The sequence below is a fragment of the Myotis lucifugus genome, unplaced genomic scaffold (assembly GCF_000147115.1).
Source record: "Myotis lucifugus unplaced genomic scaffold, Myoluc2.0 scaffold_155, whole genome shotgun sequence".
Lineage (NCBI taxonomy): Eukaryota > Metazoa > Chordata > Mammalia > Chiroptera > Vespertilionidae > Myotis > Myotis lucifugus.
In genome coordinates this window covers 3,145,499-3,160,954 of record NW_005871203.1, presented here as the reverse complement: position 1 = coordinate 3,160,954, position 15,456 = coordinate 3,145,499, and the positions used below count along the sequence as shown (strand labels likewise).

At 47.6% G+C, this 15,456-nt stretch overlaps 1 protein-coding gene across 14 annotated transcripts in view; it reads right to left on the bottom strand.

Annotated features, from left to right (window-relative positions):
- Positions 1–350: 350 nt before the first annotated feature.
- GNAS (GNAS complex locus) overlaps positions 351–15,456 on the bottom strand; it is a 45,402-nt gene continuing 30,296 nt past the window's right edge. For 2 of the 14 annotated variants that reach the window (XM_023759431.1, XM_014461471.2), the window contains 12 exons: positions 12,496–12,568; positions 9,547–9,591; positions 5,350–5,404; positions 5,149–5,268; positions 4,437–4,534; positions 2,106–2,160; positions 1,931–2,004; positions 1,789–1,847; positions 1,565–1,685; positions 1,260–1,390; positions 1,107–1,174; positions 351–851 (listed from right to left, as the gene is read on the bottom strand). In XM_023759431.1, coding sequence (XP_023615199.1) covers positions 705–851; positions 1,107–1,174; positions 1,260–1,390; positions 1,565–1,685; positions 1,789–1,847; positions 1,931–2,004; positions 2,106–2,160; positions 4,437–4,534; positions 5,149–5,268; positions 5,350–5,404; positions 9,547–9,591; positions 12,496–12,568 — 1,046 coding nt within the window. In that variant the 3' untranslated portion in view covers positions 351–704. Of the gene's footprint in view, positions 852–1,106; positions 1,175–1,259; positions 1,391–1,564; positions 1,686–1,788; positions 1,848–1,930; positions 2,005–2,105; positions 2,161–4,436; positions 4,535–5,148; positions 5,269–5,349; positions 5,408–6,261; positions 6,301–9,546; positions 9,592–12,495; positions 12,569–13,328; positions 13,347–15,280; positions 15,299–15,456 lie in introns of those variants that run through there. The other 12 variants (XM_023759436.1, XM_006095446.3, XM_023759437.1 and 9 more) reach the window with 11 other exon arrangements.

Sequence of the window (15,456 nt, the reverse complement as noted above, 5' to 3'; positions counted from 1 at the left end):
CTTGGTACCACCTGTTTTGGGGAGATTCTGGGTCAACAGATACACTGAAGTGTAAGTTAGTAGAACCTTCGGATAGGGCAGCAAAGATCAAAGTGTAGCATTATTGATGGGCCTAATGGTTTTTTATGGGGCATGGGTTTGGGAGGAGGATGGGGTGGATGTTTTGTATTTTCTGCAAACTGCCTTCAGAAACCCAAAGATTAGGTTAAGAAAGTGGCAAAATTTTATACCCACTTATAACCCTGGGGCCTTGTCACCTCAATGTGGGGCCTCCCAGCTTTTCATCACCACCACCGCCATGAACAACGGCGTTCGCTCGAAACCGCAAATAAGTCAAAGGAGTCCCGAACTGCTATTTTTAAATTTTTATTGATTTTTTAATGCTGCACAAGACAATATTTAATTCATTTAATTCATTTATTTCTTTTATTTCTGTTTGCTGCTGTTAATTTTAGTTACTTAAAGAGAGAGGGAACCATTTTGGCCTTTTTTTTCTTTTTCTTTATCTGAAGGCCGCCTTAAGCTTTCTAAATTTGGAATATTTAAGCAAGCTGAAAGGGAAAAGGGGGTTTCGCAAAATCACTCAAGGGGGAGAGGAAAGGTTGCTTTGTTAATCATGCCCTATGGTGGGTGATTAACTGCGTGTACATTTCATTTTTAATTAATTGTGCTTAAGGCTTTAATTAAATTTGGGGGTTCCCTTCTTAGAGCAGCTCATACTGACGGAGGTGCATGCGCTGGATGATGTCGCGGCAGTCGTTGAACACACGGCGGATGTTCTCGGTGTCCACAGCGCAGGTGAAGTGAGGGTAGCAGTAGTGGCGCCCATCTCCACTGGCAGTGCTGATTCTCTGTGGCACAGACAGGGACACTCGGTTAGCACCCCCTCTGCACAAACTCATCCCCCGTCCGCTCCCCCAAGGATCCTTGACTAACATTAATTAAAACAAAACCAAGTCAAGGGGCACAAAAGCTAAAATTCACAGGGCAACCCATGAAATGAAACGGAAGTACTGGATAGTTTAATCCCCACGTGTAGAATTCAGTTAATTTCCATCCCTAAGAATAAAAGCAATCAAAGAGAGAAGTAAAGACAGTCCACTCACCAGAAACTCGTCGCGGATGAAGTACTTGGCCCGGGTCACGCGTGGGTCCTCTCCAGGCTCAGGAGTCGCTAGGAAGAATACAAATATTTTGTTAGCATATACATGATTGTATATAGAAACGAACATGCCAGTGAACTGCAGAGGGTCACGTACCATCCTCAGGAGTAGTGTAGCGAGCAAATTCTGGAAAGTAGTCCTCAATTTTCGATTTTCCAGCAAGGACTTTCTCAGCGAGCAGGTCTTGCTTGTTGAGGAACAGAATCACAGAGATGGTGCGCAGCCATCTGACAAAGAGGGAAGCAGGGTTAAAGCCCCAGTAGAAGAGCATCTCTCCTTCAGGGGCTTGAGATGCTTTCCCAAGGGCTTGGACAAGATTCTGCTCTAACGCAAGGGCTGGACATTAGTCCAGGCCTCCTGGGCAAGGGGCCGGGAGGGAACCTGAGGGTTGCTCCACCAACCTGTTGTTCCAGATGCTCTTGAAGAGGTTCAGAGCCTCCTGCAGGCGGTTGGTCTGGTTGTCCTCCCGAATGACCATGTTGTAGCTGCTGCTGGCCACCACGAAGATGATGGCAGTCACATCTTTAGCACAAGAAAGCAAGGCAATTATGTGTCAGAAGCAAAACGATCCTTCACAATGACAAAAGCAGAGAGTCCTTAGACAGGAGAGAAGACGCTTCCCTACCATTGAAGCATTGAATCCATTTGCGGCGTTCGTCACGCTGGCCGCCCACGTCAAACATGCTGGAAGAGAAAGGACCCCTGGTTACTCTAAAGGGCAGGACACCATGATCTCAGTTTATCAGAAAGACAACCCATTCACTTACTGGAAGTTGACTTTGTCCACCTGGAACTTGGTCTCAAAGATTCCAGAAGTCAGGACACGGCAGCGAAGCAGGTCCTACAACATAACCAAGGTCAATGGGTCTCACCAAAGCCAACCGAAATGTTAAAAATCGCCAATCTAGGGCAAAACTCTTGAAAGCTTGAGAACGTGTGTACCTGATCGCTGGGGACATAGTCGTCCTGCTTGATGACATCAATCTTGTCCAGGAAGCTGGGAGGGAAAGGAGGACACAGGGGTGTTGAGTGTCATGCCAATTTGCCCAATGTTCCCGCCTCCATACCAGGTCAAGCTAATGGAAATGATCACCCCGCAGTTAAATCAATGGGAATTCTGCTTGTGTTGGTTACATTGATGACTTGAAGCTTATACCTTAGAGCAGTTAGGGCAAATGGAATTGAAGATAAATGTATTTGCTGACCAGTAGATCTGGGAACCAGGACTGGGCTCCCAGGACCCCTGGCCTACAGCTGCAGTCTGAAGTCAGGCCTAGCAGACAGTGTGCCTTTGATAATATCTAAGTAAAAACATTTTAAATGTGAAATTGTTTGGCTTTGACTAAATCAGCGGGTAATTTGAAAATTGTATACTTTCGCATCTCTCACTTTGGGTTTCCTCCACAAGCGAATGAAAGTGAAATGTCTGAGTTACTCAGAAGGGGTATCCCTTCCTCCTACCTTTTAAGAACCTCGATAATGAAAGAGAACAAAAGGGATTGGCACACAGGGGCCCTTTGTGCCCCGACCACACTGAACAGGAAACACGCACAGTGTGTCCTTCCGGTCTGTTTGGTCCATGAAACAGGACAGTCCAGATATGAAATTTGTAGTTTTTAAAAAAACCTCAGGGCCACCCGGGTTATGGGTCCTGACACGGCAGGGAGCAGGCACAGGGGGCTGGGGTCTCAGGGACTCCCATTAGTGGTCACTCTCTCCTCAGCTAAACTTATTGCTTTTGTGTTGCTCAACTAGAAACACCGTTAGGAAAAATAACTTCTGAAAGATTGGATTAATTTAATTAACGTTTAGTTAAACCCAGCGTTTTGTGTTTTTTGGGGGGGGGGGGGAGTCGGGTGGGGGTGGTTGGAAGTGCTGCAAGTGGCTAATCAGAAAAGAAAGTCCAAAGGGGGGAAAGTCTATTTAAAGAAGTTCTGTAAGTTTTCCCCCTTCCTTATTACCAGGTTAGAGTTAGTCTGGCTGGAAGGATACACTAACTTGCCCAATCAGTCTTACATTACAGCACCAGTCCAGAAATAGCTCCCCAGCCGCCCTGGCCTCCAGCGTGTTGCCATGGCAACAGAACCACAGTTCTATAAATAGCTCAGCAGCACCAAATCTTGTGAGAGAGACAGCTGGAGCAGGGCCAGGCCAAACCCCAGCTCAACAAATAAAAATAGGCAGCTTAAGAAATGGGCAAGGTACCACTACCTCAACTTTAAATTAACATAAAGGCAGTGGAGCAGAAGCTCACTGGTCAGTGCTAACCAGGGCTTCGGGGTCCTCCTCCAGGGAAGACATTTTACAAGCTATGTCCTCTTTTTCCCAAGTTTCTTAAAACTTTCCATAAACTGGGGATGTTGCCACTTTCTTCTGAAATTGCAGGAGTACTTTAATGTTGCATTAAAAAAGAAAAACTTTGAGTGGGTGGGGAGAGGTCAATGGGGGGGAAAAGGAGACATATGTAAAACTTTCAACAATAAAGAATTAAATAAAAGAAAAAAAAAAGAAAAACTTTAAGATGGTGGAAGATTAAAAAAACACAACAAAGCAGCCTAGACTGCTGTGAAAGGGCTGTCCCGCCTGGCGGGCGCGCTCCGGGCCTGTACCTGTCCTCTGACTTGGACCCAGGGCACAACCAGAAACAATGCCAGGATTTCCATTTGTTTTTCGTTACTATAATTAGCACTTCCAGCTTTTAGTTCAAACTTTTGAGAAACTCAGGGGCTTTGTTGAAGAAGGGGTGGGGGTCGCAGGGACTGGCCAAGATGGGACTGTTTTTCTGTCCGTTGTGAAAATATACAAACTTGCTTGTCTATTAAACCCTTTGCAATAGCAAAGCAATTATCAGCTACCAAGGAGGGGGAGAAAGGGGGAGGGTGGAAGGTGGGCGGCGGCATCATTTTGTCATGTTTTTAAATTATAGCAATAAAGTAAAATATTTTTACATTATCCAAAGTGTGAGAGCTGCCCTGTCTACCTAATGCCTGGAGATCAAGCCAATTAATGACTTTAAGCTAATTAATTATAAATGTCGCCTTATTGCTAATAATGATCATTTTAACAGGCATTAATTATTTATATAAAATAATGTCACTGCACTAAAAAGTGCAATTAAGGGCTTTGAAAGCCAGTGAATGAGAAGCACTCTGCGTGCAGGTGGGGGCAGCTGGCCGGCCACCACCAGCAGGGCTCATTGACAAGCGACCTGGTATGGACTGACCACTCCCTCAGTGTGTGCCCATGTCGTGCTGAGGTGGCGAGGTCACTTACTACTGGGCACAGTCAATCAGCTGGTACTCGTTGGAGCGCTCATAGCAGGCTCGGACGCCCTCGTCCTCCCACAGAGCCTTGGCGTGCTCGTAGAATTCCTGCAGGGGGCACAAGAGAGGCCGTCAGAGGCGGGGCCTGCACCCAGGGGCCCGGCAGAGCTCTAGGGTGCGAGGGATTCAGGGTGACACACTCATGGCCTTTTCTCTCCTGGATTTTTGGTGTGACGGGCACTTGTGGGGGTGGGAGAGCCCAGATTTACAAGGGGTGACAGAATTTTGCTCATTCATCTTGAGCCATGCCCTAGTGATTCTTAGTGGTTTTTTGTTTTTATTTATTTTTTCATATATTTTTATGGACTTCAGAGAGGAAGGGAGAGAGATAGAAACATCAATAATGAGAGAAAATCATTGATCGGCTGCCTCCTGCACGCCCCCTACAGGGGATCAAGCCTGCAACCCGGGCTTGTGTGCCCTTGACTGGAATGAACCCGGACTTTCAGTCCGCAGGCCGACGCTCTATCCACTGAGCAAACCGGCGAGGGCAACTGTTTTGTTTTTAAATATTAAGGATCCTTATGGAATTAACTTCCCTAAGAATCACTGATGTGTTGGGGGGGACAAGGTGTGGCTCTGCCACAGGTGAGCCGTGTCACCTGGAGCTCTGTGGACCCCAAGGGGAGGCGCGGAGCGCTGCGGGGCGGGGCAACGCTTACGGGAGGGAAATCAAAGTCGGGCACGTTCATCACACTCAGAATGTAGTCCACGCGGAACTGGTTCTCGGGGTTGGCCAGCTCCACGGGCGGCACCAGGTTGCTCATGGCGGCCACAATGGTCTGAAAGGGATTTAGCAGGCGGTCAGGGGCAGTTCTGTCTGACAGGGGGGCTAACAGAACGAGAAAGAACCGAGCACATACTTCAATGGCCTCCTTCAGGTTGTTTTTGATGTCCTGCACTTTGGTGGCCTTCTCACTACAGTGGGATTGAAAAGGAAAAAAAAATCATATGGCATCATGTTGCCTAACAGGGCCGTTTTAGTCAAGACATTCCACTAAGGATAGTATTCTGTTCTTGAAGGAGTGGCGGAGGGTCCCGAATAAAGGGGGTCTCAAACGACCACCTCCCAGCTGTCTGGAGGCCATGCCCGAGGGGGCTCCATCAGCAAATTGGCATCTAGGTAGTGACCAAGGCCTACTGTACCAGAGGTTGTACCCTGTCCATTACTCCCCTCACATGTGGTCCTGTTTGCTCCAAGCCCCCACCACACACTAGCACGGCCTCAGTGTTAGCATCTCTGCTTGGGGGGCGGGGGGCGGGGGAGGGGCGGGGGCGGGGCATTGTGTGGCCAGGGAGAAAGTTTCATGGTTCCACTTGGGGCTTCCTCCCACTGGCAGTGGCTGAACAGAGGTGGCCCGTTATTCCCACCTCAGGGCTTTTGCAGCCCTGGTCGTTGACTTGTTTGCTTGATTGTTTACTTATTTAAATAGTCATTGTGTCTGTCACTGCAGCCAGCAGCAATGATTGGTTGCTAGTGCTGAGCCTCTGATGTGGACAGGATGGAGACTGCCCCAGAAGTCTTCTATGACCCGGGACTTTTGCACTGGGGGGTGGGGGGTGGGGTGGGACAGAAGTTAGAAGCCTTGTTGCTTTACACTCTTGATTTTAATTTGGACCTACATAATGGCCTTATGGAATTAACTCTTCCCTAAGAATCACGGAGATGTGTTCCTCAGGACACAGGTGTGGCTCTGCCACAGGTGAGCCTGTCACCTGGAGCTCTGTGCACCCCAAGGGGCGGGGCGAAGCACTGCGGGGCGGGGCACAGCTACGGGAGGGAAATCAATGTGTGGCATGATCCCGTCCTCCCTCCCTGGTAAAGGCCACGCCCCTGGGCTTCTGGGTACCCTCCCCCAACCCCCCTGCATAGCCTGCACCCCATTAGGTCAATTAAAATGCTATCTTTCCAAAACTGCCCTTCACTGGAGGCTGGGCCCGCGTGCTTTTAGGGGAAAGGACCCCTGGCTTGGGGCATAAACCGTGCCAGGTCCATTGCCCCCACCCTGCCTCTGGGCTTGGGGGGCGGGTTTGGAACCAAACACACCTGTGTATTAGACCCAGGGACATGGCTGAGGAGGAGTCCCGCAGAAGGGACAGAGCTTATTTCTCCTGCTGTAACTTTTAAAAGAATCTCTTGAGATGTCCTATCTTTGAAGCCTTCACCTGGTTGCCTCGCCCAGAGTCAGGGGATGGAGGTGGTGACCCCTCAGGAGGAGAGGACAGAACACGAATAGAGGAAACGCAAAGGGGTTAATAGCAGCCAGTCCGCCAGTTAGTGTGGGAGGGAGGGGCCTGGGGCAGGGAGCTGAGGGGGCCGTGTGCTCATCGGCCAACAGCCTGCCCCCAAGAACATGGTCTTTTCTGTCGTGTTATATCCCCTGGTCATTTGCATGTGAGGGATGGACCCTCATCTTGAATGAGCTCATCTTGAATGAGCTCATGGTGCCCCCTCCCCAGAATCACCCGCTTCCTGTTCAGCTGGCCTTCACAGGGCGGGGCTGCGCGCTGCGGCGGCCTGGGGGGCGGGGACCTGGGGGTGGGGCGGGGCCGTGAGCCAGAGCTGCACTCTGGGGGCCTCTGGGGGCTGTGACGCGGGGAGGGGGCCCGGGCCGCTGGCCCCACCCTGCACGGAGGGGACTGGGAGTACTGAGCCCTCTGTGTGTGTTTGTGCAACTTGAAGCTCCTTCCTGCAACCAGGATGTCCAGACTCGGGGTACGGTATGCAGACGTCAGCGCTTTAACAGGACGTGTTTGACACCCCCGCCCCCCGGCTTATTTAGGGGTTCAAGTTCACCTAAGACCCCACAGGACAAGTTCACTTCTGTCCATTAGAAACAGGCCCCATCTCCATGGCAACGAGCGCCAGGACCCCTCCTTTCGTGTTAATGAAAACGAGCTGTCGGGGGACTAAGTGCCGGTGCCCGGAGCCGGAGAGCACGGTCTCCAGGGCCAGGCTCACTCAGCTCCATTTCCGGGTTAAGGAGTGGTATGATAATTGGGAAAGTTCCCGCCTGAAAATACGGATATTTTGAGAACGTGTTCAGTCTTCTGCGTATGTGAGTGGATGTGGGAGTATATCAGTATAAGGCCGCTAAAATAGGAATCCGAAACCTAATTCGGGTAACGCTCCAACATCAAAGGCTGCCATCCGAGCAATTACTATGTAGACGGAGATATTACACTGGGGGCTGGCAGGCTCCGTCGTCACCCTTACTACTGCTTAATGAACTGAGCTCGATGGCAAGACTCGGAGTAAAACTCCTCAGGTGTCTCCTTTCCATGTGACACCCAAACACGGGGGCTGGAAGGACGGGGGCATGGTTGCTCCCCGCCCCCATGGAGGAGCAGAGGGCTTGGCTCAGATCCTAAGGGCTCCCCCCCTCCTCCCCGGGCCTCAGTGGTGGGGGTTCTCCATCTTTGTGCTTTTATGGGGACAGACAGACAAAGAAGAGAGACAGAAGACAGACAGGGACTGCGGAGACATGCAGAGAAGTTTTATTTATCACTTATGTTAATATTGTATTTACTGCAGAACAGTCACAGAGAAGAGCAGGCAAGGGTTAGAGGGCAGGGTTAGGCCAGCATCTAGCACACAGTTGTTCAGTAAGGACTTGTCACTACTTCTCAAATGCCAACTTTTGGTACAGTAAACTGACAGCAGTCACTTGTTACATAGATGCCTATTTGGATGTCACACTACATTTTTAACAATTAAGGAGTCAATGTCTATTTGGATGTCACACTACATTTTCAACAATTAAGGAGTGAATGTCTACTTTGGATGTCACACTACATTTTGAACAATTAAGGAGTAAATGTCTACTTTGGATGTCACACTACATTTTGAACAATTAAGAATTTCATTCCATTTTTGTTGTTTTTGTGATTTTTGGTATTTTTCAATTTTTTTGTGTGTTTTGAATTTTTCAATTTTTTTGTGTTTTTTTTCCCCTCCCCTCAGTTATCTTTAGTTAGGTGTAGTCCCCCCTCCCCCCACCCCCCACCCCTCCCACCCTCCTCCCCACCACAACAGAATAGTATTCTTATTAGAAGTTCCTAAAACGGGTAATCCCAGCATGCAAGGGTGATAGGACAGTCGGGGGAAGGGGAAGAAGAGAAACCGTAGCCATCATCTAGGGGTAAAATATTCTAAAAGAAACAGATGAACAAACATGTGTCAGTCACTTTGTCCCGACCCCCATCTCCTTTGCCCCGCCCCTCCCAGCCACTTCTCTGAGATGTCCTAACTCAGTCCATGGCCCTGCATGGTCTCATGAGAAAGCTGCCGATGACAGCATGCTGAATGTGCAGGCACAGCTGGAGCAGGTTACCTGTCATGCATGCATGTGTGTGCTGGCATGTGATGGTGGTGGGGATGCAGGAAGTGAAGAAAAAATAACTGGATAATGAATGGGGGGAAAGATGGATGCCATCACTCCTCTCCTGTCCTGCCCACTAGCTGACATACAGGCCTCGGATTACAGTGATAACTGTTCAAAGACCAGAGGCTTTTCGAGATCACTGAATGACTTATCCCCTCAGCCCACGTGCCAAGTACTTCTTTTTCCCAAATTAAGGAGGGCGTGGCACCTCATATTTTAAGAGGAAATTTTTCTCAGAGAGGTCCGAAATTTTAAAATCAGACCACCCACTGGGTGACGGAATTTAGTAGTTTTTTTTTAAAAAGTAGCAGATTCAAATGAAGAGCTGGGGGGGGGGGGGCGGTAGGAGCGGGGGACTGGACAGGATAGAACCATAAGGAAAAACAGCAATTCCCCAAATCCTAAACTGATGGTCTAAGGCTGGAAGCTGTAGCTCTCCCCCAGCTGGATCTAATTATACTTTAAGGATGGCCAACAGAAAACCCACAGCAGAACTGTTTTGCATTTCACGTGCCATGAGATGAAGTTGTTTATGTGTTGTTTGCAAATGTATATCAAGATGGATGATGGCCCCTGAATGATTTTTGCGTTCTTCCCGGGACTCTGCCCTCAGTTTCCCAATATGATCTTCATGTCTGTTTGTTTAAAAGTTTTTCTGTTTTTGAATGTGCCTACCCTTCGCTGTTGCTCCTGGCAGCCTGCGGGTCCTCTTCGCCGCCCCTTTTAAAGAGAGATTGAAAGCTCACCTAATCTGCAAGGCACTGCAATTTCACAAAATCCCCACCCAGCCTCTCTACATTCCTCAGCAAAGGGCCGCCATCCCCTTAATGCCTAGGTGGCCTTTTCGGCTAACGTGGAAGGTCTCCTGGGCTGCGGGCCGTGGAGGGAGAATTCCACACCTTGGCTGCAGGAATAGCCGAGCCCTCTGGAGACTCTGGCCGGGACAGAAGGGACTGCTAATTATTTTCTTGTGCTTTCCCTACTGGTACATGCACCAGGGAGCCAGCGGTGACTTATCTCCAGTCTCTGGAGAACACAGCAGTACCTGCGAGGTCCTCGAGCTCCCAGACCTCCATCCTCAGTGTTGTACCTGAACAGAGGCAGCACACGGGTGACTTCCGCCTGTGACATCTGCCGCAACAGCAAGACCTCCCTTCCTGCAGCCCAGAAACTACCTATATGATGTTTTTATTTATGCATAACTGTTCCCCATAAATTGTCAGCAATTAAGACCATATATGGATTTCGAAAACCAAACCAAATAACAACCTTTCAAAACGCAGTCTTCCTGACTGGTGGGCACCCCACCCTGCAGGTCTGAGGGGCAGCCTGGCTAAGCGGGGGGTTTGTCATCGATTAGCTGATTAGCTCGGCCGGCACTGATGGCGGCTTCTGCACTCGGTGTAAGGAAGTTAGCTGTGCGTTAGGGAAATCTGACTGTGACCTCTAGTTCTGAAAGTCAGATGAGAATTACAAGCTACTCTACACAGGTAACCAGCACGCAGTCTGCGACAGTGAAGGCAAGTTGAATAGCTCAGCCAGCACTCAGGAAGCGCACATTTACTCACGGGAGGAGGGACAAGACCCGCACCCGGCGGCCCAGATTCCTAGGGAATCCCTGGCTACGAGGGAAACCGTCTTTGTTGCAATACCCCAGCAAGGAAAAGGGAAAAAAGAGGCTCCTTGGACGAGATAAAAATAAGGCTTCCAGACTCACACTAAGAATTCCCTGTATGTCACTTTCGCAGGCTAAATTTAACATCCTTGAGCATTACCTATGGCTTCCTCTACAAAGCAGGCAAACTGGGAACTCACTTCCTCTTTTTAAAAAAAGAAAAGAGAGAAGTTCTGGTTTAAATGCCTGGACTGCATTACAGACTGGCTCACTGAGGGAGGAAAATCCTTTCTCTAAAAATTAAAAATAAATAAAGAGGGCAATTAGAATTATAAAACTTTAAATTATTCTCAGGATGTCCTATCTTCCATCGGACAGAACTAAGGTAAACAGTGGCTGCTGCATCCCTTTAAAAACAGGAGCCACGTCGTTTCAAACAAAATATTTATTTCGAGGGTCCGCAGGCGGGTCTGTTTCGGGTAACCTGCCTCCTGAAACGCTCCCCCTTAAGTTCCGGGGAGGGGGGGATTATGCCAGGTTTTCCTTTAAATGACAAATTCATGTAACTGGAAGTCTGTCTCCAGTTTGTTTATTGACCGGGGGCCATCTCTGGGGGCAGGACTTTACTGAAAGGTGTGTAAGGAATTAAGAATTTCAGAACTGGCTTCTGTGAGAGAAGGCAGCTGTGTAATTAACAGCATGTATGGGCGTATTGACGACTCACTGGGAGTCGGCCATAAAGTTGGTGAAACAGCCCATCCCTCCGAACTCAGGGGAAGCCTAAAAAGCACCTCAACTGAAACATCCATTTGCATGATGTCATCCTTTTCTTACCCCCACCCCGACCGCTTGATTTAAGAAATTCTAGAATTTTCCATAAAGAGCTGCCTTCGGTGCAGTTTAACCTCTGAAAGGTGATAAAATTGTTTCCCTGGTACTCGGGGGACAGTAGGGCTTTTTTACTGGAGTTTATGGGGTCTGCTTGCTTTTGCGTGTATAACTAAATTAAACTGTGCCCCCATGACTTGGTGGTCCCCCTTCCGAAACTAAAGGGAATGCAACGGAGGGGTCAACTTTCACCTGGGTTAGAGGGGCTGGAACTGCTAACCAGCTAGTAATGGTGACCCAGTGCCCTCACACCAGGAAAACAGGCCGGTCAGCTTAGTTGGGGTCCGAGGGGAGCAACTCCCTGACTAGCCGGAGGCTCGCTCCCCTCCGTCTGCGCCCCGCCCGGCAGGCAAGACCCGTATTTTTTTCCATCCCTAGCACATGCGTTTTCTTTTCATCTTTATTCACATCGCGGTTCCGTCACGTTGCCTTAGACCACGATGCCTAAAAGGACGTTTCAAAGGCAAAAGTGCCCCTTGATCCAGCCAGAAGTACCTAACTCCTAGCCTTCCCATCATTTAAATATCCCCTCTACGTCCCTTCAGGCACAACTATTGATTTTTAAAGAGGAAAACGATGATTTGCCCATAACATTAATTCCAAGGGTGGGGGGGATGAGTAATTATTAACAAGGGCTGCCTCTTCTAACTTTGTTTTGTGAGAGAATATTATTGAAACAATGTTTCTTTAATAGTTAAAACACCACCCTCCCTTGGTGCATTGCGGTGAATTCTGCGGGGGGGGGGGGGGGGTGCTCTGCAGTGGTGGGTGTCACCTGACCAAGGGGTGGCCGCAGCCCGTGTCAGCCATGTTGGGGACCCACTGCACCAAAGCCTGCGGCAGACCTGTCCCGGGGCCAGCCAGGCATCTTTCCTGGGGAAGGGGAGGTGTTTTCTTCACATGACACTGGTGCTTACTGCTACTACTATTATGATTTGTTGCTGCAACAAATATTAAAAGGAGGGAGGGGGAAACCCCTAAAAGAGCTCTCCCCGGGATTTTCTAATATGCAGGCTGAAAAAATTAAGTGAAAATTGGCTGCCCAGTCTCCCAAGCTACCTAAACTTCCTCAAGGTTAGTATCCAGTGTGTCCCTGTCCCTGGTGCGGCTTAGACACTTACTCTCCATTAAACCCATTAACATGCAGAATCCTCATTTGCTTGACAATGGTGCTTTTACCAGACTCTCCCGCACCTAGAAAAGGAAAGTGAGTCTCAGGTTATGAAGGAGGCATGTTACACACTGGGCAGTGAGAGGACTGCTGCTTTCCCGCAGAAGCGACACAGAAACAAACAAACAAAATAAAGACGTGCAATTTTCATAGACATTTTGACGCATCAAAAATATAATAAATGTCCAACTTTGTGTCCCTGCAGTATTTCACCATTAGAATAACAAACAAGAATTAAAGGTTTGGGCTGTTTTAAAATTTGTGGGGTGGGGAAGCAAAGGGGGAGGAGAAAGTGATGCAATTTTGTCATTTTGGGGAGGGGGTGCGAGAAAATTGAAGTTCAAACTGTGAAACTGAATCCTTGAAACTGAGAATTCAGGTAAATTGCACACATGAATGTGTAGAGCCATATAATTCATTGTTTGTCAGATGCTTCATGGTTAAATACCCAGGACCCACCACCAGTGCCGACACTGCAGTCTGACGCAGCACTTGCCTCCCAAGCACTGTCCCAAAGCAGATGCTCTCCGGGCGGGCACCCCCCCCCCCCCAGGCTACTGAAAATTCAGTGCCTCAAACCGCAGCCTGGCATTTTACCCAACACCCCCCCCCTTCTCTCTGGATTCAGCAACCATGTTATACGGGAGGGGGGAGTGGTAGAAGACCACCAATTTTATCTTCTGGAAAAACACATTTTAATACCAAATATAGTGTTTGAGAACCACATTAACATGCAGCAACTCTAATAAGAGTTAAAAACTTTAATCGTAAAGAAAAATATACCTAGAAACCACTGCGTTTTCAAAGATGTCAAGCCCTTCCCAGCTAAAAGTAAGAAGGGTGACATATCGCCAGTTAAAATGACCTTACCTTTATAAGAATAGTGAAAAACCACATTTCCAGGCTAGAAGGAGGGCTGCTATTTTTTTTTTTTCATTTTCTCTTTTGTAAATACACACTGTCCCACAAATAATTCTGTGTGAGCCGTTTTTTACCCTTCTCTCACACAAACCTGGTTGGGGTTTTTTTCTTTACCCCCCCTCCCCCTTACTTTTCTTAATTGTTTTGTTTTACTTCCCAGAGAGTAAAGCAGTCCTCCTTCTCCTGCCTTTTCACAAGGCTGTAATCAGTACCTGGGAAAGTTAAAATGTTTCTAAAGAAACATTGATTTCAAAGCAAACACTATCTTAATGAGTCTCACTCTCATACATTAAAATATTAAAGGCATTATTAGGAGATTCCATGAAGAGAAAGCATAAAATTACTCAAGAATCTCCAATATTCTTATTTCAGAGGTGTTAGGATTTGTAATACTGCTTTTAGAGGCACGAAACAGATCTGTGCCTCAGTTTCCACGTATATGAAATAAGAGAATTGGGCTGAAAAAGTTTTTTTGTGGTACGTAATTCACTATTAAATTAAGATGGATTAAAAAGAGGACTCCGGACATCATTGTTTCCTCTTTTTTTGGGAGGGGGGGATATTTGGTGAGAATCACCTTAAAAATGCAAAATGTTTTGCACTGGTTAGGGCTGCAGACACCTGTGCCAGAGGCTATCAATAAATTGTGATAAAATGTAGCCATATAGGACATCTGGGGAAGGTGAGCCCAGTGATGCAAGGTGTGTTCAAAAGTAACAGTCTCAAATTAAGGGGAGACTTTGTGATTATTGCACAAAGGTGTTAGAAATTTAAGGTACCATTAGCATACTTGTTTCAAATTCAGGTAACGAGATAGCGTCCAAGGAAAAGATTCTAGACTTTTCCAGGCTTATACTTTGAAATCAAGTTTATGCATATTATTCTTCACATAGTATAATTCTGCCTTTACAAGTTTTAAATAAGACCTCAACATATGTATCATTTAATTACTGAAATTGCAAATGCACAAACACCAAAAAGACTTATTTACACTTAATAATTTTCTGCTTTATATAAACCTGGACTCAGGAGAACAAAGACATAACCCATCCAAACAAGCAAAGCAAACACCACAAAGAAAAGCAGCCTTTACACTTTATTCTTTATAACTAAGCTGTTTTGTTGAAGTGTGACCATGAACTAGGTCTTAACCTACCAAATTCACCATTCAGATAACCAAATTACCGAGGAAGTGGAAAACTTCCATACTAATTAATGCTTGTGTAATTCTTCTGGTCATTTCACCACTTTTTTTAAATGCTTTTTTTGTTTTATTTTAACTTCTCCCCCCCTCCCTCCCCAAAGCAGCACCTTTAAGAAAAAAGGAGGAAAGGTCATCTCAAATTCCACCCCCCTTTTTGGCCGAAGTAAAAACCGCAATCAAGAGAGAAAACCCAGAACCAAACAACCAAATGTCACTTGACAAACAACTAATTAACGTCTTTTCATCTCCTCCACCTGGAAAAAGGGTTTCCTTAAAGCGCACTCGACCCCCTCCCCCCTTGAAAAGGACAAAAAACGCCATTTCCAGACCCAGAAGCCATTTACAGACAAATGTCATTTTCCAGTTCTGATTTGTGAATTGCCCCCCCTTTTCCACAAAGTACTCTCAATGTGGAGGACTAACAGGAAAATATGTGTGTTAATGGTTTATTGGGGGGAGGCGATGCTGCTGGGGGTGGGGGGGGGTGAGGGCAGCTGCTACAATTAATTCTCTTCTTTGCTTTTTAAAAAGCCTGCATGTCTGGAAGGGGGAAAAAAGGTCATACTGTAAAAATGACGTGTCATTTGGCTTCACTGGGCACTTAGCGTACCAACTCCATTTTTTTTTTTATTTGATTCTCCTTCCCTTCTTTCCACGGCCGGGCCGGGCCCAGGACACGTCTGCTCCGCGCACAGTGTGTCCGGCCTGAAACGCACCAAGTCGCGCCCAGCGCCGCCGCTCTTCCCTCCTTCCCCAAACCAATTGGGGCCATGACTCGCCCGCGCC